The sequence below is a fragment of the Scyliorhinus torazame genome, chromosome 1 (genome assembly GCF_047496885.1).
Source record: "Scyliorhinus torazame isolate Kashiwa2021f chromosome 1, sScyTor2.1, whole genome shotgun sequence".
Taxonomy (NCBI): domain Eukaryota; kingdom Metazoa; phylum Chordata; class Chondrichthyes; order Carcharhiniformes; family Scyliorhinidae; genus Scyliorhinus; species Scyliorhinus torazame.
Genome location: NC_092707.1, coordinates 331,299,615 through 331,321,416, shown reverse-complemented (window position 1 = coordinate 331,321,416; position 21,802 = coordinate 331,299,615). Strand labels below are relative to the sequence as shown.

Here is a 21,802-nt window from a genome sequence, read left to right as displayed (position 1 = left end):
GAGATTGCACACTGGACTTGCCAACCACCCCAGAACCAATTGTGACCGAGTGGAAGCAAGTCATCTTCAAATCTTAAGAAGAAAGGAAGATTTGCAAGTGTTAGCCAATTTGAATTTATACAGTATTTCTTTTGTATTCAGTGGTAAATTTTATTTTGCAAGCTATTCCAGTGAGGATTGCAATGTTCTACACGCGCGCTACAGTATTTCAACTTGTACATAGGTTCCTTTGGACATTTCCGCACAGAGAAACCAAACTTCAGCTTTAACATTGCTTTCAATGGGAATACAGGATTCCCTTAAAGTTGTTTCACTTACAAGTTACTGGGCGGGATTCTCCCATTCGGCGGCAGTGTCCACGCTGTCAGAAACGGCGTTGCGTTTCACGACGGCGTGAACAAGCCGCTGGGAGTACCGACTATGGCCCCTACAGGGGGCCAGCACGGCGCTGGAGCGGTTCACGCCGCTCCAGCCTCCCATCCCGGTACAAACTGTGCCCCGCGGGATCCGCGCATGTACAGTGGCGCCGGCTCCAACCCGCGCATGCGCGGTGTCCTCCCTCAACGCGCCGGCCCCGACGCAACATGGCGGGGGAGTTCAGGGGCCGGCGCGGAAGAAAATAGGCCCGGGGAGCGAGAGGCTGGCCCGCCGATCGGTGGGCCCCAATCGCGGGCCAGGCCCCATCGGAGGGCCCGCCCGGGGTCAAAGCCCCCCTTCCCTCGCGCCCCCCCCCCCCCCCCCCCCCGACCCTGCACGCAGATTTCCCGCCGTCTGCGACCAGTGTGGATGGTGCGGGAGAGACTCTGCCTTTTTTAAACGGCCGCTTGGCCTACCCGGGCCGGGGAATCAGCGGCCTGTGACCGTCGCGCTGTCGCCAATGGCGCCGATTCTCCACTCTGCGGAGAATCGCGTGCCGGCGTGGCCCGGTTGCGGGGATTCTCCGGCCCGGCCTCGGGTTGGGAGAAACCTGCCCACTATTTTCAGGAATTGTTTGCATTTCACATTCTTGCCCATGACCTGATGATGAGTGCAACACAAAAAGTTTCAGCAACACATCTTTCTTTTAAACAATATTTTTAATACTAAAAATGTTACTATGGTGCTGCCCGGTGGCGCAGTGGTTAGCATTGCTGCCTCACGCGCCAGGGTCCCAGGTTCGATCACGGCTCTGGGTCACTGTCCATGTGGAATTTGCACATTCTCCCAGAGTTTGCGTGGATTTTGCCCCCACAACCCAAAGATGTGCAGGGTAGGTGGATTGGCCACGCTAAATTTCCCCTTAATTCTATAAAATGAATTGGGTACACTAAATTTTTAAAAAACGTTACAATGACCCATTTTTATGGGGCTGTGTTGTTTCTGGGGTGCACGAGCAAAGGAGGTGGACAATGGAAAGGAAACAACCTCCTTGCCAATGGCAGACACCCAAGATATGACCTTAGTGACATTGTAGCAGGTAAATGATGGGACTTTTTAACCGACCTATACAGCATATTGTCTCAGAAAACAGAACATAGTTAAAAGTCAACTGGAGATACATCTCAGCTTTGGAGTTGTGGGTCCGGATCGTCTAGTCCAGATCCTCTGGGCAGCATCAATGCTGCATGCATTGCCACTGCCTAAAAACATTTCCGTGCCCTGACCAGCTTCTTCCCTGCTGTTACCAGACTCCTAAACGACAGTCTTATGGACTGACCTCATTAACACTACACCCTTTTATGCTTCACTCGATGCCGGTGTTATCTAGTTACATGGTGTACCTGGTGTTGCCCTATTATGTATTTTCTTTATTTCCTTTTCTTTTCATGTACTTAATGATCTGTTTAGCTGCTGGCAGAAAAATACTTTTCACTGTACCTCGGTACACGTGACAATAAACAAAATCCAATCCAAAAAGGTCAATATTCCACCCTTTTTGTTCATTTATCTACTCCACATAACACTTGTGCATCTCACTGTACGCTATTTGATAGGACAAAGAGAATCAATATAAAAATACAAAGAATTATGGTGTCAGCCCTGGCTCAGTTGTAGCAGTCTCGCCTTGAGTCAGAAGATTGTAGGCTCAAGTCCCAGTCCAGGACCAGAGCACATAAATGAAGGGCCATCGTGCAGCTGTGACAGAGGACAACAGGTCAAGAACTCAGTCCGACAGACCTAGGAGTTTCCACATATGCACAGACCAGGGTGGACTGCACATGCTCAGTTCTGATGGAGTTCATTGGGCCGAAAAATTGCCCAGAGCATCTGTGGAGAAAGAAAAACGGCATGAAAACCCAGGTCATGTGACCAGCAGGCGGCATGCTATTGAAGTGTCCCAGGCACGGGACAGGGAGAGGTCCCAAAAGAGACAACTGAAAAAGGAGTCCCTGTTTGTTAAAAGTAGGAAAATGAAAACTTTGAATAAACACATTTAAAAAAAAAAAAAGTAGGAAAATGGTTGCGTGTAGCCGACTAAGTGAAAAGGGCTTAGAAGCCCTGTCAAAGTGAGCTCAGGAGAACTTTGGCGATCAAGAGGGCTTGGGTGAAGCCCTGAAGAACGAAAGGAAAATGTGAAGTCTCCACAGTCCCAGATGACCACTGGCTGCTTTCCTGTTTCAGGGGGAGAGCTGACGGATGGTGATTTGACCCGAGGATCACAGCACCTCAGGCGAGTGGAACGGTTGAGAAGGCCATGAATAACCTCAGCCAGTACAGGAATTGAACCCGTGCTACTGGTCTTACTCAGCATCACGAACTTGCTGTCTAGCCTGAAGAACTGAGAAGGTAGCAAAAGGTTGGCAACTCTGTGTTATGGGCTGTTGGGACAAATGGACCCCTTTGGAGCAGTTTTGTACTGTTCAGCGCAGCCAAAGAGCAGAAGTTGCAAGTTGGTACTTAGATGCAGACTCAGGAATCCAGGGGAACAGAATTGCAGGAGACAAGATTGAAATCCAGTGAGGTGGGCCGTCATTGAAGCTGTCCAAGTCAGAGCAACTTACGGAACGAATTGCAAGGCGAGATCTTCAAAGGTGAAGATGGGAATCCCTCATGAGGGACAGCAGTTTCAGGGTTATGGATTGGCTCAGTTTACTGGACTCTGTCTTGAACACATCTGTCATTTAGTGTGATGTGTTCAACCACAGTTTGCCTGCTGATTCACATGTATTCATATTAACCCTGAATGTTAAAGATAGATATTGTAAATTATTTTATCTTTCTGACCTTGGAGTGGAAAGTTTATTTTTACTGTTCCAATACCAGTGGAATCTTGCCGCTTTATTCACTGAGCCAGTGTCTTGAATCTCAAACTTTGTCTACTTTAAACAAAATGGTTTGGTCCCGAACCGGATCTTATCAAAACACCTCGTGCTTTGCCTTTAGATCATAACAGTGCAGTACTGAGGGAATGCTCCACCGTCAATGGTGCCATCTTTCACATGAGACATTATGACAATGCCCCAATTGTCTTCTCGAGTGGATGTAAAAGATCCCACTGCGCTATTTTGAAGAAGAGCAAAGAGTTACTTTTGAAGCCAACATTTATTCTTTAAGCAGCATCACAAAAATGGATTGCCACATTGCTGTTGTAGAAGCTCAAAGTGACTGTCACTTTTCCTACATTACAACAGAGACTACACTTAAAATAAAACAGTCCATAATTGACTGTAAAGCACTTTGAGATGTCCAGTGGTCATGAAAGGAATTAGAAAAATGCATGCCCTTCTTTTCTTTTCCATTACTGACGAGGGCAACTTGGATCTTTTCTACATTATACATTATCAGACAACGTAATCATTGGTCAAGCAGAATGCCACAAGTGTCATGTGAGAGTACCTTTAAGAAATGGGTGTTTATCAGTGATGTCAGAGTGTGGGTGGAGTTGGGCTGTCTGTCAGCTTTTTACTTTTGTTTAGGCTGTTTGCTGCAGGGTGTGTTTTAGTTTCGTTTTCAGTGTTGGAGCTGAAGCCAGACAGAGCAGATGTACTGTTGATCTCTCTGCCATGAAAAGACCATCTCTTGATCATTTCGTGAATTTAGAATTATAAATGTTCTCAGTAGTGAAAGTAAACCTAATGTGCTTCTGTTAAAAGGTGTTTCTTTTGTCTTCTGGATACTGTTTGGGAAGTTATTGAGGATTACTTAGTGTTGTATCCTTTGGGGGTTGTGTTTGAATTGATGGTTGCTAAGATGTTCACTGTATGTTTTAAAAAGGTTAACGCGAGTTCATAGAATAAACATGTTTTGCTCCCCATACCAGAATTTATTAAACGTCGTGGGTCAGGTGAACTCCATGATACACTTTGGGGTTCTCTAACCCTGGCCCATAACAAATTGGGTGCTCGAGGGGGATAAAAGTCTATCTATTGGTTTGGCTTTGTGAACTTAAAGACGATGAGTTGTGTGCATATTGTGGTTGCTTTTCAGGCGTGGTATTTCAGTTAAGTAGGGAGTGTGTTGTGGACAATGGCTCTTTCTGAGACTCTGAAGTTTTTGGGTGTGGAGACGGTCACAGGCAGTGCCTTACGGACAGAGACTAAAAGCAGACTGTTAGATTTGGCAAAAACATTGCAGTTAACATTACCTGACAAAATGCAAAAAGATGAGGTAATTATGGTGGTGGCTAAGCATTTCAAGTTGCATGAGATACAGTCTGACTCATTAGAAATGGCAAAGATCCAGTTACAGATTAAGCAACTTGAACATAAGAAGAATGAAAGCAGCTTGAATACGAAAGAGAGGATAAAGAAAAGGAGGGAGAAGAAAGGAGAAAAGAAAGAATAGCCCTAGCAGAACAAAAAGAGAAAGGGACCTCAGATCATGGAAAAAGATAAAGAGAGAGAGTTTGAACTTCGGAAAATGGCCATGAAACATGGCAGTCAGTTAAAATTGGCAGACGTTAAGGGAAACATACAGTTGGATGATAGTGATGAGGATAGTGAGAAAGAGCGTCATAGTCGAAGGCTTGGTGGATATGTATTTAAATATGTCCAAGCATTGCCAAAGTTTGATGAGAAGGAGGTAGAAGCCTTTTTCATTTCATTTGAGAAGGTAGCTAAACAAATGAAATGGGGACAGGACATGTGGGTATTACTGATTCAAACAAAGCTGGTATGTAGGACTAGTGAAGTGTTTGCATCACTACTGGAGAAGGTATCTGGGAGGTATGAGGAGGTGAAAACATCCATCTTAGGTGCATATGAACTGGTGCCTGAAGCCTACAGACAAAGGTTTAGAAATTTAAGGAAACAACTTGGTCAAACATACATGGAGATTGAAAGGCTCAGAGTAATTTATAGGCGGATAAGGGCTTTGAAAATATACCAAACGTATGAGGCTCTCAGAAAAATTATACTTTTGGAGGAGTTTAAAAATTCAATTGCTGATGTAGTGAGAACTCATGTGGAAGAGCAGAGGGTTAAAACTGCGAGGTTAGCAGCAGAAATGGCAGATGATTATGAATTAGTTCATAAATCAAAGCTTGGTTTCGGACATCAGTTTCAGCCTGTGAGGGATAGAATCTGGGGACATGAGAAATACTCAAGTGGTAACGGTAAAGGTGATCTGATGGGAGATAATAAGGAGAGTGTACCTCAGATTAAAAAAGAAATCAGGGAGGGTGGAAGAGACATGAAAAGTTTCAAATGTTTTCACTGTAATAAACTAGGCCATGTAAAGTCAGTGCTGGTGGTTGAATAAAAGCACTGGGAAGGCTGAAGTGGTAAAACAGGATAAGACAATGGGGTTTGTGAAAGTGGTAAAGGAAAGTCCAAGTGAAGCGAAGGAGGTGCAAAAGATTATACAGCCTGATCAAGAGGTGATTGATAAGAAGGTTCCAGATCTCTTTAAAGAATTTACTTGTGTGAGTAAAGTTTACTCATGTGTATCAGGAGGAGCAGGTAAAGAAGTCACAATTTTAAGAGATACGGGAGCTAGTTAATCTTTAATGGTAAGAGATGAGGAGTTATGTAGTTTGGGAAGAATGTTGCCAGAAAAGATGGTAATAGGTGGAATTCAGGGTGAGAGGAGTAGTGTTCAATTATATAAGGTAACGTTGGAAAGTCCAGTGAAGAGTGGTGAAGTGGTAGTAGGAGTAATAGAGAAACTATCTTGTCCAGGAGTACAGTTTATCTTGGGTGATGATATAGCTGGATCGCAGGTGGGAGTGATGCCTACGGTGGTTGATAAGCATGCAAAATCAGAAAACTGAAGTGTTGAAGGACGAATATCCTGGGATTTTTCCAGACTGTGTAGTAACAGGGTCGCAAAGTCACAGGTTAAGACAAGAGGAGAAATCAAAGAGTGAAGGTGACGTTGAAGTGCAATTATCAGAAACGATTTTTGATCAGATGGTTGAAAAAGAACAAGAACAGGTGGAGGATGAGGCGGATATTTTTAGTTCAGGAAAATTGATGGAGTTACAACAGAAAGATGTAGAAATAAAACGGATGTATCAGAAAACATACACGGAAGAGGAATCTGAGTGTATACCAGCGTGTTATTACCATAAAAGTAATGTCTTGATGAGAAAATGGAGACCTTTCCATATGCAGGCGGATGGAAAATGGGCAGAAGTTCATCAAGTAGTATTGCCGGTAGGGTACAGAAAGGAGGTGTTGCGAGTTGCACATGAGGTACCAGTGGGAGGTCATTTGGGAATAAGGAAAACTCTAAAGCTAAAATCCAGAAACATTTTTATTGGCCTGGACTACATAAAGATGTAATTAAATTTTGTCAATCATGTCACACATGTCAAGTGATAAAACCAGTGCCCTTAATACCCATTCCAGCATTTGAGGAACCTTTTACAAGGGTCCTAATTGATTACGTAGGACTGCTTCTGAAAACGAAAAGTGGGAATCAATATCTTTTGACGGTAATGGATGTGTCTGCTAGGTTTCCAGAGGCCATTCCAGTACGTAATATTACAGCTAAAAAGATTGTGGAGGAGTTTCTTAAATTCTTTACTAGATATGGACTACCCACAGAAATACAATCGGATCAAGGATCAAATTTTACCTCCAGGTTATTCAAAGAAATTATGGACAGCTTAGGAATAAAACAATTTAAATCAACTGCGTACCATCCAGAATCGCAGGGAGCGTTAGAAAGGTGGCATCAGACATTGAAGACAACGTTGAGGGCTTATTGTCAAGATTATCCAGAGGATTGGGATCAAGGAATTCCATTCGTACTGTTTGCAATTAGGGATGCACCGAATGAGTCAACCAAATTCAGTCCTTTTGAACTAATCTTTGGTCATGAGGTAAGAGGATCACTTAAATTGATTAACGAACAATTGGTGAGTGAGAAATCAGAAATTACATTATTGGATTAAGTGTCAAATTTTAGGGAACGATTAAATAGAGCAGGTGAATTGGCTAGACAGCGTTTAAAGGTTGCACAAAATGTGATGAAATGGGCAGTGGACAAGAAATCCAAAGTTTGTAGTTTTGCCAGTGGAGATAACGTTTTAGTATTGTTACCAGTGGTAGGTGAACCTTTAAAAGCAAGGTTTTGTGGACCTTATCAGATTGAAAGTAAATTAAGTGAGGTGAATTATATGGTTAAAAACACCAGATAGAAGGAAGACTCACCGAGTGTGTCATGTGAATATGTGTAAAAGGTACTTTGAAAGGGAAGGAGAGATAAAGGAGGAGGTTTTAATGATTCTAACTCAAAGTGACGAACCAAATCCAGATGACTGTGAATTTGACATACCTCAAATTAAATTGGAAAACAAGGATGTTCTTAAAAATTGGGATAAATTGTTGAGTTACCTTCCAGAGGAAAAACGGACTGACCTGAAAGAGTTATTGATATCACGTGGGCAAGTTTGTAGAGATAAATTGGGAAGTACTAAAATGGCTATACATGATGTAGATGCAGGAAATGCTGTTCTAATCAAACAACATCCATACAGACTTAACCCTTTAAAATTGGCACAGGTTAACAAAGAGTTTAAGAGTATGCTTAAAAATGGCATAATTGAAGTGGGTTGCAGCCAATGGAGCTCACCCATAGTGATGGTACCAAAACCAGATGGTACCCAACGGTTGTGTGTGAACTATAGAAAGGTTAATGCAGTTACAAGAACGGACTCTTATCCTATCCCAAGTTTGGAGGATTGCATTGAGAAAGTGGGACAATCAGCTTTTATTTCCAAATTGGATTAACTTAAAGGTTACTGGCAGGTACCTTTATCCAAAAGGGTGAAGGAGATTTCAGCTTTCGTGACTCCAGATGGTATATACCAATTCAAAGTTATGCCATTTGGCATGAAAAATGCCCCAGCCACATTTCAACGGTTAACAAACAAATTTGTTTCAGGATTATTGTGCGGTATATATCGACGATCTGGTAATTTTCAGCCAGACATGGAAAGAACATTTATAACATCTGATGGAGTTATTCGATCGACTTCAGGAGGTGGGTTTGGTGATAAACCTACCAAAAGTGAATTTGGAAAAGCCCAAGTCACTTTCATTGCGGAGGTTCCGATACCCTCAAGACGAAGGGAAATAATGCGAATTCTTGGCACGAGTGGATTTGATCGAACATTGGTGCAAAGTTTTTGTGGCGTGGTGGCTGCACTGATGGACTTGCTCAAGAAGCGTAACAAATTCCAGTGGACAGCAGAGTGTCAACAGGCATTTGACTGCCTGAAAGCTGTGATAACCAATGGTCCTGTGTTGGAGAATTACAAGGGACTCTGTGATCAGATTGAACTAAAGTATCTGACTTTAAAGAGAAATTGCGAGGCATAGAGAAATGGATGGATCGTGCAGAGACCTTCTTGTTCAAAGAGACTGTCAATCGAGAAGGATTCCAGTTGGAGGAAGAAGAACAAAAATGGATTATATTATTGTACTTGTTTGCGTGTGTGGGTTTTTTTGAAACGAAAAAGTATATTTACTGTGTGCATTTCTTAAAGGATAGTGAAAAGGTGAAAAATGAAACCATCTTGAAGTTGATGGTTTCTTTATTTTTCTTGGGAGGAGGTGTCATGTGAGAGTACCTTTAAGAAATAGGTGTTTAAGAAATGTACCTTTAAGAAATGGGTGTTTATCAGTGATGTCAGAGTGTGGGTGGAGCTGGGCTGTCTGCTTTTTACTTTCGTTTTAGGCTGTTTGCTGCAGGGTGTGTTTTAGTTTCGTTTTCAATGTTGGAGCTGAAGCCAGACAGAGCAGGTGTACTGCTGATCTCTGCCATGAAAAGAATATCTCTTGATCATTTCGTGAATTCAGAATTATAAATGTTCTCAGTAGTGAATGTAAACCTAATGTACTTCTGTTAAAAGGTGTTTCTTTTGTCTTCTGGGTGTTATTTGGGAAGTTATTAAGGATTACTTAGTGTTGTATTCTTTGGGGGTTGTATTTGAATTGATGATTGCTAAGATGTTCACTCTGTTTTAAAAAGGTTAACTTGAGTTCATAGAATAAACATTGTTTTGCTTTAAAAAATACTTTTCCATTTCTGCTGTACCACATCTGTAGAGTGGTCCGTGTGCTCCCCATACCACAATCTATTAAAAGTCGTGGGTCAGGTGAACTCCATGATACACTTTGGGGTTCTCTAAACCCTGGCCCATAATATAAGGATCATTGGTAAATTGTATGAGGCCTGAAAGCGCTTCTGCTGTGAATGAATTTGAATCTTCAGTTCTGGCTGGTGGAATTTGAAGAAAAATGCTGTCTTTGTTGGTCCCTCCGCATAAATACGGGCAAAAGTGAAGCGTGGGTGGGGGGGGGGGGGGGCAGTTGTTTTCAACCAGCTACGGCTTTAAAATCAGAAGTCTGGCACCAATATAATCTCCACTACCAATTAGATATCAGTTTTAGGAAACAATGTCGAGGACTGTCAGATTCCTTTCATTTCAAGCCTCCTCCCAGATCCTGCTATTAAATTTCAAGACAAGTTATTTTTGGAAATCTGGTTTCACCTCACAATGTGAAACAGTAGTTGTAGTCCTTCAAGAAGATCCCTAAATGGTAGCACTGGTCTCTCATTGGGAATGTCCTTGCTGTTCAGTTTGTTACAAGGCAAACACAAGTGCTCTTTGAAAGTGGAGGATCAGAGTCTCTTGCCCTTCCATCCTTTGTCTCGTCTTTCCTGTGCCCAGACCCTGGGCATTTAGAATAGTAATCCTTCTTGATCTTGCACCCATTTGTTTTGTTGCATTTTTAGGAAAAAGGCAGCAGAATTAGTTAATAGAAAACATTTGGGTCAAGCAGGGCACAATACAGACACTAAATTAATCTGATTTGCTGGACTAGATTGCCAGCACTGCAGATAACAGAGACCATACGAGAGCAGATGTGTGCAGAAAATCAAATTAGAAAAGCTCCAAAATGGAGAGATACTGAGAAGGTGTCACAAAATAGAACTAAAAATCAATTTTTCCAGATTTTACACCTCCTTCCAGTCGGACCACATGCAACTACAACCAATGCTGACAGAAGGAGAGAGAGATTGAAGGTGGGAGTGAAAAGGTGCGTTTTTGCAGTAAACAAGGATCAGAAGGCCTCTGGGTGGCAAAGAACAACGTCATTATGATTTCCCTAGCTGCAAATGCGTACCCTCAGCATGGCATGTGATTGAACAAATGCACTTGTGTATTAGTTCAACGGTATTAGAGTGTGCAGCTCAGTTATGATAAGGATTAAATCAGACTGAAAATTTAAAGCGGCAACAATCTTAATAATTTGGAACTAAACTGGTAATTGGGGTACTTTGCAAAAGATAATTTATTTAGAAAGAAACAAAAAAAAAATCCAAAGGCATGATTAGGTCACCTGTCCAGACTGCTCCTCCAAGCTGAAAGACACATGAACAACATGAACCAAGAAGAAAAGGATGGAAAATGTGCAAAAGTTTGAAAGATCAATCACTGGATTGAAAATTTGCAAAGTTAGCTCGAATGGATTGCGAATACTGAGCGATGTGCCCTGAGGAATCCTTGGTTGAGCCAAGTGAAGTGAAAAGCAAGCAGAATTTTCAATCGATTTAAAACCTTGACAGATGGAATTGGATACAGATACAAGGATAGATGTGTATTTATATCCTACACTTGCATGGTTTTATTGTTCGCATTCAGCACAATAGCCTGACAAACCAGAGTTAAATGTTGTCAGAAATAAACACAATAGACAGTGAACAAACAATAATAAATTGAATTTGAAAATAGTCACTTATTTTCAGTTTCCTTTTTACCTTTCAATAATCTTCTACAACTGTAAATGTTTGATTTGATCATAGTTGGCTATCAGACAATGGAAATGTTTAGATTTCTCATCGACTCAAAAACGGTGAAGTATCCTCTACCTCCTGTTTTGATTTTTGTTCTGAGTGCTGAATTTGGTGCATTTGAGTGCTATAGTGAGAGTTTGGTGACCGAGGGAGTATAAGGCTTCATTTTTATCTAAAGTCTAGTCTTTCTTTTATTTAGTTAATTAACTTAAAAGTTGCTGTTTGGTTTAGAAGAAGGTGAATTTTCAATCAGCTTTAAACAAAGCTTCTACTTGTAGGCACTTGCAGCTGGAGCTTGTTAATTAGTTAATTGGATTAGGCCAGTTTTTCAGAGGCTAGATTCACAGTATAAAAGTGATCCCCGACAGTGCAGACTTTGTTTGCACTGAGTGCTGAATTTGGTGCATTTGAGTGCTCTAGTGAGAGTTTGGTGACTGAGGGAGTGCTGAATTGGGTGCATTTGAGTGCTATAGTGAGAGTTTGGTGACTGAGGGAGTGCTGAATTTGGTGCATTTGAGTGCTATAGTGAGAGTTTGGTGACTGAGGGAGTTAAGTGAGGAGGGAATAAGGTGCTCCTTTCATTTTGTTTCCTACATTTCCGCAAAGAGTGAGACGAGAGCCAGGAGTTTACAGAGAGTGCAGCTGACTGGGAGCAGAGTCGGAGGGCGGAGATCCAGTTGGTCCACAGGGCAGCTATATTCCGTAAGGTAAGAGGGGATGGAGGCTAGGCCAGTTGCATGCTCCTCCTGTAGGAGGTGGGTGGTGAGGGATGCCACCGGTGTCCCTGCTGACTATACCTGCGGGAAGTGCACCCAACTCCAGCTCCTCAAAGACCGTGTTAGGGAACTGGAGCTGAAGCTGGATGAACTTTGGATCATCCGGGAGGCAGAGGGGGTGATAGAGAAGAGTTAAGGGGAGGTAACCACACCCAAGGTACAGGACAAGAATAGCTGGGTTACAGTCAGGGAAAAGAAAAAACAGGCAGACAGTGCAGGGATCCCTCGTGGCCGTTCCCCTTCAAAACAAGTATACCGTTTTGGATGTTGTTGGGGGGGATGATCTACCGGGGGAAGGCTCTAGCAGCCAGGTCTCTGGCACTGAGTCTGGCTCTGGGGCTCAGAAGGGAAGGGGGGAGAATAGAAAAGTAATAGTTGTAGGAGATTCAATGGTTAGGGGAATAGATAGGAGATTCTGTGGTCGCGAGCGAGACTCCCGGAAGGTATGTTGCCTCCCGGGTGCCAGGGATGTCTCGGATCGTGTCTTCAGGATCCTTAAGGGGGAGGGGGAGCAGCCAGAAGTCGTGGTGCACATTGGTACCAACGACTTAGGTAGGAAAAGGGGTGTGGAGGTAATAAACGAGTTTAGGGAGTTAGGCTGGAAGTTAAAAGCCAGGACAGACAGAGTATTCATCTCTGCTTTGTTGCCGGTGCCACGTGATAGCGAGGCTAGGAATAGGGAGAGAGTGCAGCTGAACACGTGGCTGCAGGAATGGTGTAGGAGGGAGGGCTTCAGGTATTTGGATAATTGGAGCGCATTCTGGGGAAGGTGGGACCTGTACAAGCTGGACGGGTTGCATCTGAACCAGAGGGGCACCAATATCCTGGGAGGGAGGTTTTCTAGTACTCTTCGGAAGGGTTTAAACTAATTTGGCAAGGGGAATGGGAACCGAATTTGTAGTCCAGCAACTAAGGTAGCCGATATTCAGGACGCAAAGCGTGTAATGAGGCAGTGGGGAAGGGTACACTGACAAAGGAGAGTACTTGCAGGCACGGAGATGGGTTGAAGTGTGTATACTTCAACGCAAGAAGCATCAGGAATAAGGTGGGTGAACTTAACGCATGGATCGGTACTTGGGAATACGATGTGGTGGCCATCACGGAAACTTGGATAGAAGAGGGGCAGAAATGGTTGTTGGAGGTCCCTGGTTATAGATGTTTCAATAAGTTTAGGGAGGATGGTAAAAGAGGTGGGGGGTGGCATTGTTAATTAGAGATAGTATAACAGCTGCAGAAAGGCAGTTCGAGGAGTATCACCCTACTGAGGCAGTATGGGTTGAAGTCAGAAATAGGAAAGGAGCAGTCACCTTGTTAGGAGTTTTCTATAGGCCCCCCAATAGTAGCAGAGATGTGGAGGAACAGATTGGGAAACAGATTTTGGAAAGGTGCAGAAGTCACAGGGTAGTAGTCATGGGTGACTTTAACTTCCCAAATATTGAGTGGAAACTCTTTAGATCAAATAGTTTGGATGGGGTGGTGTTTGTGCAGTGTGTCCAGGAAGCTTTTCTAACACAGTATGTAGATTGTCCGACCAGAGGAGGGGCAATTTTGGATTTGACACTTGGTAATGAACCAGGGCAAGTCATAGATTTGTTAGTGGGGGAGCATTTTGGAGATAGTGACCACAATTCTGTGACTTTCACTTTAGTAATGGAGAGAGATAGGTGTGTGCAACAGGGCAAGGTTTACAATTGGGGGAAGGGAAAATGCGATGTTGTCAGGCAAGAATTGAAGTGCATAAGTTGGGAACATAGGCTGTCAGGGAAGGACACAAGTTAAATGTGGAACTTGTTCAAGGAACAGGTACTACGTGTCCTTGATATGTATGTCCCCGTCAGGCAGGGAAGAGATGGTCGAGTGAGGGAACCATGGTTGACAAGAGAGGTTGAATGTCTTGTTAAGAGGAAAAAGGAGACTTATGTCAGGCTGAGGAAACAAGGTTCAGACCGGGCGTTGGAGAGATACAAGGTAGCCTGGAGGGAACTGAAGAAAGGGATTAGGAGAGCTCAGAGAGGGCATGAACAATCTTTGGCGGGTAGGATCAAGGAAAACCCCAAGGCCTTTTACACATGTGAGAAATATGAGAATGACTAGAGCGAGGGGAGGTCCGATCAAGGACAGTGGCGGGAGATTGTGTATGGAGTCTGAAGAGATAGAAGAGGTCTTGAACGTGTACTTTTCTTCTGTATTTACAAATGAGAGGGGCCATATTGTTGGAGAGGACAGTGTGAAACAGATTGGTCAGCTCGAGGAAATACTTGTTAGGAAGGAAGATGTGTTGGGCATTTTGAAAAACTTGAGGGTAGACAAGTCCCCCGGGCCTGACGGGATATATCCAAGGATTCTATGGGAAGCAAGAGATGAAATTGCAGAGCCGTTGGCAATGATCTTTTCGTCCTCACTGTCAACAGGGGTGGTACCAGGAGATTGGAGAGTGGCGAATATCGTGCCCCTGTTCAAAAAAGGGAATAGGGATAACCCTGGGAATTACAGGCCAGTTAGTCTTACTTCGGTGGTAGGCAAAGTCATGGAAAGGGTACTGAAGGATAGGATTTCAGAGCATCTGGAAAAACACTGCTTGATTAGGGATAGTCAGCATGGATTTGTGAGGGGTAGGTCTTGCCTTACAAGTCTTATTGAATTCTTTGAGGAGGTGACCAAGCATGTGGATGAAGGTAAAGCAGTGGATGTAGTGTACATGGATTTTAGTAAGGCATTTGATAAGGTTCCCCATGGTAGACTTCTACAGAAAGTAAGGAGGCATGGGATAGTGGGAAATTTGGCCAGTTGGATAACGAACTGGCTAACCGATAGAAGTCAAAGAGTAGTGGTAGATGGCAAATATTCAGCCTGGATCCCAGTTACCAGTGGCGTACCGCAGGGATCAGTTCTGGGTCCTCTGCTGTTTGTGATTTTCATTAATGACTTGGAGAGGGAGTTGAAGGGTGGGTCAGTAAATTTGCAGATGATACGAAGATTGGTGGAGTTGTGGATAGTGAGGAGGGCTGTTGTCAGCTGCAAAGAGACATAGATAGGATGCAGAGCTGGGCTGAGAAGTGGCAGATGGAGTTTAACCCTGAAAAGTGTGAGGTTGTCCATTCTGGAAGGACAAATATGAATGCGGAATACAGGGTTAACGGTAGAGCTCTTGGCAATGTGGAGGAGCAGAGAGAGCTTGGGGTCTATGTTCATACATCTTTAAAAGTTGCCACTCAAGTGGATAGAGCTGTAAAGAAGGCCTATGGTGTGCTAGCGTTCATTAACAGAGGGATTGAATTTAAGAGCCGTGAAGTGATGATGCAGCTGTACAAAACTTTGGTAAGGCCACATTTGGAGTACAGTGTACAGTTCTGGTCGCCTCATTTTAGGAAGGATGTGGAAGCTTTGGAAAAGGTGCAAAGGAGATTTACCAGGATGTTGCCTGGAATGGAGAGTAGGTCTTACGAGGAACGGTTGAGGGTGCTAGGCCTTTTCTCATTAGAACGGAGAAGGATGAGGGGCAACTTGATAGAGTTTTATAAGATGATATGGGGAATAGATAGAGTAGACAGTCAGAGACTTTTTCCCCGGGTGGAACAAACCATTACAAGGGGACATAAATTTAAGGTGAATGGTGGAAAATAGAAGGGGGATGTCAGAGGTAGGTTCTTTACCCAGAGAGTAGTGGGGGCATGGAATGCACTGCCAGTGGAAGTAGTTGAGTCGGAATCATTAGGGACCTTCAAGCAGCTATTGGATAGGTACATGGATTACGGTAAAATAATATAGTGTAGATTTATTTGTTCTTAAGGGCAGCACGGTAGCATTGTGGATAGCACAATTGCGTCACAGCTCCAGGGTCCCAGGTTCGATTCCGGCTTGGGTCACTGTCTGTGTGGAGTCTGCACATCCTCCCAGTGTCTGCGTGGGTTTCCTCCGGGTGCTCCGGTTTCCTCCCACAGTCCAAAGATGTGCAGGTTAGGTGGGTTGGCCATGATAAATTGCCCTTAGTGTCCAAAATTGCCCTTAGTGTTGGGTGGAGTGTTGACTATGCGTAGGGTGCTCTTTCCAAGAACCGGTACAGATGCAATGGGCCGAATGGCCTCCTGCTGCACTGTAAATTCTATGATAATCTATGATTAATCTAGGACAAAGGTTCGGCACAACATTATGGGCCGAAGGGCCTGTTCTGTGCTGTATTTTTCTATGTTCTATCAAAGCTCATTTCTGAAAAAATTGATATACTGACAGAGAAAGATGTCTTTGGTCTCTTGTGTACAATAGTTAATAATGTCAAATAATCCAGTCTGACTCTGGCATCCCATGGCAACACCACTGGTCGACGACCTGGCTTTCACAGACAACATTGCTCGACTGGCCTTCGAGCACAGAAACAATGTCAACTGGAAATGATCTAAGAAGGAAGAGGTTAGGAGGTTGCTAAAGTCTCAAAATATTTCACAGAATTTGATTGAGTTTAATCTCGGTTTGTAAGGGTTTTTCTTTCCCAAAAAAAGCAACAACTTGGATTTTTTTCAGCACCTTTTAAAAACATCCCAAAGCTTCACAGAGGCAATATAAAACAAATTATAACACAGAGCCACATAAGGAGATGATAGGGACGATGTCTAGAGGTTTGGTCAAAGAGGTAGGTTTCAAAAGAGTGCCTTAAAAGAGGAAATCCAGGATTAAAGAGGTGGAGAGATTTAGGGAGTAAAATCCTGAGCTTAGAGGCTAAGTAACAGACAGCACAGCCACCTTTGGTGAAGAAATTAAAATTGGGGTTTCCCCAGAGGCCAGAGTTAGAGAAGGGCAGATATCATGGAGGGTTGTAGGGCTGGAGAAGATTACCGAGATTACCGAGAGGGAGGGCCTTAAGGCACAAAGTGACTGGAAACCACAATTGAGGTGTGACTAATATCTAGTTCATGTTAATATTTTATATTATCATAGAATTTACAGTGCAGAAGGAGGCCATTCATCCCGAGTCTGCACCAGCCCTTAAAGAGCACCCTGCCTAAGCCCACATCTCCACCCTATCCCCATAATTCAGTAACTCCACCCAACCCTTTTGGACACCAAGGGCAATTTAGCATGGCCAGTCCACCTAATCTGCACATCGTTGGACTGTGGGAGGAAACCGGAGCACCCAGAAGAAACCCCTCGCAGACATGGTGAGAACATGCAGACTCCGCACAGACAGTGACCCAAGCCTGGAATCGAACCTGGGACCCTGGAGCTGAGAAGCAACTGTACTAACCACTGTGCTACTATGCTGCCCTATTTAATGTTTAGATCCCGGAAGGTTATTGTCGAGAAGGTAATGCAACTAAAATTCTGAGCTTTGGAGATTGTCAGAACAGCCAAAAGAAAATAGCAGTTCAGAAGGTGACTCGTGTTCATGTAATAGAGTCAGAATAGAAGTGAGGAAGCGATTAAACAGCAGGTGGGCTTACTTAGCTGGAGAACTGGGGATGTGATGCACTGCTTGCAAAGAAGAAGTGCAATCCAGAGAGATGTTTTGTTTTGCGGGATAGTGCTAAATTAATTTAAAAGCAACGTCATCATGGAGATGGTGGAGCTTAAGAAGGTGCACTGGTTCAATTGAACTGAGTGTTCCGCAGCAGCAGAAGAGGCTCGATATAGAAACCTCAATTTAACACTTGTGGCTCAAAGAAATCCTTGGAGCAAGTGCAGCTGAGAGTTGCAATTTGGTTTAAGTTCACAGAGCCCTGTGGCTCTGTTTGGTGCGTTCGAGGTTCAGGAGAAGTTCTGAGGAGCAGGGAAGGCGGGGGAAGGACTCAGAAGACAGGTAGAGCTCGGAGAATTCTGGGAGCCATTTATAGCACGGTGCAGCAGCGAGACTGGGGATTGGAGAAATCCAGGGGCAGTGCCAGTTTCGTGAAGTTAGTGATCTGTGATAAAGAGTTGAAAGTATGCTGGTAATAAGAAGTGGGAATGCAGCTTTGTGAAACCTGTGAAAGCAGGAGGAGACTTGACCATTGGGAGGTAAGCAGTCGTTGAGGCATCGGAGTCAGAGCGATTTTCAAAGGAATTCAGAGAATATATCTTCAAAGATAAAGAGTGGACTTAACAATAGTCAATGACATCTGATTGGATAGCTCTGAAATCGGTAGGAACTAACTTGGTCACATCTGCCATGTTCAGAATGGTGTTTTCAACCATAGTTGGCATACAAAATCATAATTACCTCAAGTTAATTCTGAATATTGGTGTACAAGATAGATGTTTTGAATATTTTTGTGATGTTGATCAATGCAAATCTTCATAAAGTTATATTTTGAAAAAATGGACAGAAATTTATTGCCATCAATTTGAATTCTCAAAATATTGTGTAATGTTTATCATGAAAGGGCGTTTTCCCATGATATTACTACATCAAAATCCCTCAGCTTCAAGCAGTTGGTAGGGGAAAAATGTGTTTTCCTGTGCAAAATGATCCTTGACGCCACCTCCTGATAAAATTGGGAATGAAACTCAGCTTATCCTTTAACATGAAGCTGGAGGATCAGGTGCACTGTTCGGTCTTATAAATATTTCCAAATAAATATCCTCCCAAACGAGACCAAAATAAAATTTCAGAACCTAAGGTACTTCTGAAATACAAAGCTTAGACCTTAAGCACTCACTTGAAGAAAAGACATAAACATAGGGCATCAAATAATGAGTCTACACATTATAATGCCTTAACGCTAACACAAAGATATTTCCTGCTTCGTGTATAAAATACTTCTTTTTATTTTACAGTTCAGTTTGGCCTATTGTGACTTTCACTACATTCCACTCTAGGATTATATTTTTAATGGTTTCAAAATGCTAAATAATAATGGGAAACTGGCAACACAGTAGCACTAATTATAAAATAGCAAATTCTGCAAATGGCTGTTTGGCGCTTCGTCTTAGTGGGCAGATTACCCAGGCACCTTCCCAACAGCAAGCTGCAGAACAGTGTTGGCAAAGACATAGAACAGGTCGCCCGCCTACTACTCGGCCAATAAATATGGGACGGTGCAGGCTGATAAGCGGGGAAAGGTTCGGAGAGAAAACGTGGGAGAAATTAAAGTTTGAAAAATAGATATCACTTAGCAGGCATTTGTTTCAATAGTTAACAACTTACATCTTAAGCTTCATTTTGTTGGCATCAACTGAACTCTCGTAAATTGTATAGGAGAATTCAAGTCACTGGGCACGCTCCTGCTGAAAGAAAATCACCTTGGCCGAAAGTAGAACAGATTTTCTAAAAGTGGGTTTTTAAAATCCACTTATTCTCACACTGTTCCCGAACACAATGAAAGTGCGGACATACCGTCGAATGAACAGAACCATTTTCCATGGATGTCCTGAGATACTGAATGGAGATCTGCTCTGCACGCATCAGATACTCCGCAGTCTTCCTTTTCACTGCTTCACGGCGACTTGGGCTTGGCTCGCCTAGAAACGTAAAAAAGACGAAGGGTTAAGAACACTTAAATATATGGTGAGAGTTACAACTTGTTTGCCAGTACGTCGGGAAGAGTTTGAAAATTAACACTGCAACAGTAAATTAGTGGAGTGGCTTATACACTGGATTATATGGTAGTCAGTTTTCAAATTGAAGCTAATGTCACAAATGGCACAAGTAATTACCATCTGTGAAAACAATATACTTTTTGGCCACATCGCCACGTATTGGCTACAGTATTTAGGTTTACTAATGCAAAATACAAAGAATACATCTGTCAATCATTGGAGGAGAACTTAATGCTACATTGCCTCTTTTCAATTACGTCCTCGACTGGTATAGATGTCAACTGCTTCTCCTGTGACTCAATATTTCAAACCACTCTCTCATGTGCAGTTACCAAAAGGCAGTAGACACAATTCACTCTTTCCTGCCGAAACCTCTGCCGAGCAGTTTTTGAAACAAAGTCAATATATTCTGTATGATAGGGTATACATTAAATGACTTCAAATTTATGCACACAGATCAATTTGCAGTAGGCACCACAAAAGAAATGTCCTGGTGACTGTAAATAATGGTCTGATAACAGTAAATCTACGGTGAATGCAAGCCTATGTGAGCAACAGAGAGAGATCTTTCGTCAGTGAACATTTATGCAAACCTGTACGGCCGTCATGAGTTTCTTTGCTAGCAACAGAGTGAAATTTCAGCGTTGCAAGTTTATATAGGCAGTTTCCATTATGGATGTGAACACAGAAATGAACAAAAATAAGGGGAAATTGTGCATTTACATAGCAGCTTCCTTTATCACAGGGCATTTCAAATTACTTTACAGCCAATGATGTACGTTTATTTGAAGTGTTGCCACTGTTATCATATAGAAACCATGGTAGAAAATTTGCACACAGCGGTCCCACAAACAGCAATGGGATAGTGATCAGATAATCTGAGTTTGTGATGTTAATTGAGGGATAGATATGGGTCAAAACAAAACAGGGATAACTCCACTGCTCTTCTTCAAAAGAGTGCTGCGAGATCTTTTATAACCACCCGAGAGGAAAGATAAGAGCCTCGCTTTAACATCCCATCTGAAAAATGACACCTCTGACAGTGCAGCACTCCCTCAGTCCTGGAGTGGTCAACCTTAATTATCCTTGATTCCTGGGCTCAAGTCCTGTAGTGGGACGTGAATCCACAACCTTCTGACTTTAATTGCTATATCTGAATCTTTAGACAGCAGTTCATTGATACTCCCCACTGACTCCACCTATTTTATCCCATTGCAGACCTTGTGACTTTACTCCAGACTCTCCCCATTGTCTCCTCTCTATTCCCCATTCACTACTCAGATACATGCTATGTAATCAGGCCTTATAACTTTTCTTCATTTTCATTCTCAAAATCCCATCTTCCACATTGAGAATACCCTCCACCATATTATTCATGAGAATATTTTCAGGGATGAGGAATTTCAGTTATGAAGATAAATTGAAAATGTTAGGATTGCTTTCTTGGAGAAGTAAAGGCTGAGAGGAGATTTGATAGAATTATTCAAAATCATGAGGGGTCTGGGCAGAGTAGATAGGGAGAAGCTGTTCCCACATTAAAAAGATCAAGAACAAGAGGGCACAGATTTCAAATGAAATGCAGAAGGAGGAAAAGCGACAGGAGGCAAAACATTTTCACACAGGTCTGAAATACACTGCCTGAGAGTTGTGGTGGAGGCAAGTTCAATCGAGGCATTCAAAGGGGAATTAGAATGATAATGTTCAGGGTTATGGGAAAAGGCGGGAGAATGTCATCAGGTGAATTGCTCTTTCAGAGAGCGGGAACGATGGAGCGAATGGCCTCCTTCTGCTCTGTAACAATTCTCCGTGATTCTGTGTTGCACGACAATGTGCTAAATGGAATAGATTTAAAACAGATCTAGCAACACAAATCCGGGTATCCATGAGGTGCTGTAGGCCATCAGCAGTAGAATTGTTTGCAACCACAATATGTAATCTAACGACCCAGCGTATCTCCCACTTACCATTAAAATCAAGTCGGGGATCAACCCTGTTTCATAGAATCCCTACAGTGCAGAAGGAGGCCATTCAGCTCATCAGGTCTGGAACAACCCTTCGAAGGTGCACTCTACCCATGTCCACCCCGCCCGGTTCCTGTAACCTCATGACCTGACCTGCACATCCCTGGACGTTAAGGGGCAATTGGTCATGGCCAATCCACCTAACCTGCACATCTTTGGACTGTGGGAAGAAACCGGAGCACCCGGAGGAAATCCATGAAGACATGGGGAAAAAGTGCAAACTCCACACACAGTCACCCAAGGCCAGAATTGAAACCGTGTCCCTGG

At 43.1% G+C, this 21,802-nt stretch overlaps 1 protein-coding gene across 1 annotated transcript in view; it reads right to left on the bottom strand.

The window, feature by feature from the left end:
- The window catches only part of rps6kc1 (ribosomal protein S6 kinase polypeptide 1), a 225,286-nt gene that overhangs the window by 73,305 nt on the left and 130,179 nt on the right, over nt 1-21,802 (bottom strand). The window contains exon 8 of the mRNA XM_072508923.1: nt 19,312-19,436. Coding sequence (XP_072365024.1) covers nt 19,312-19,436 — 125 coding nt within the window. The remainder of the gene's footprint in view (nt 1-19,311; nt 19,437-21,802) is intronic.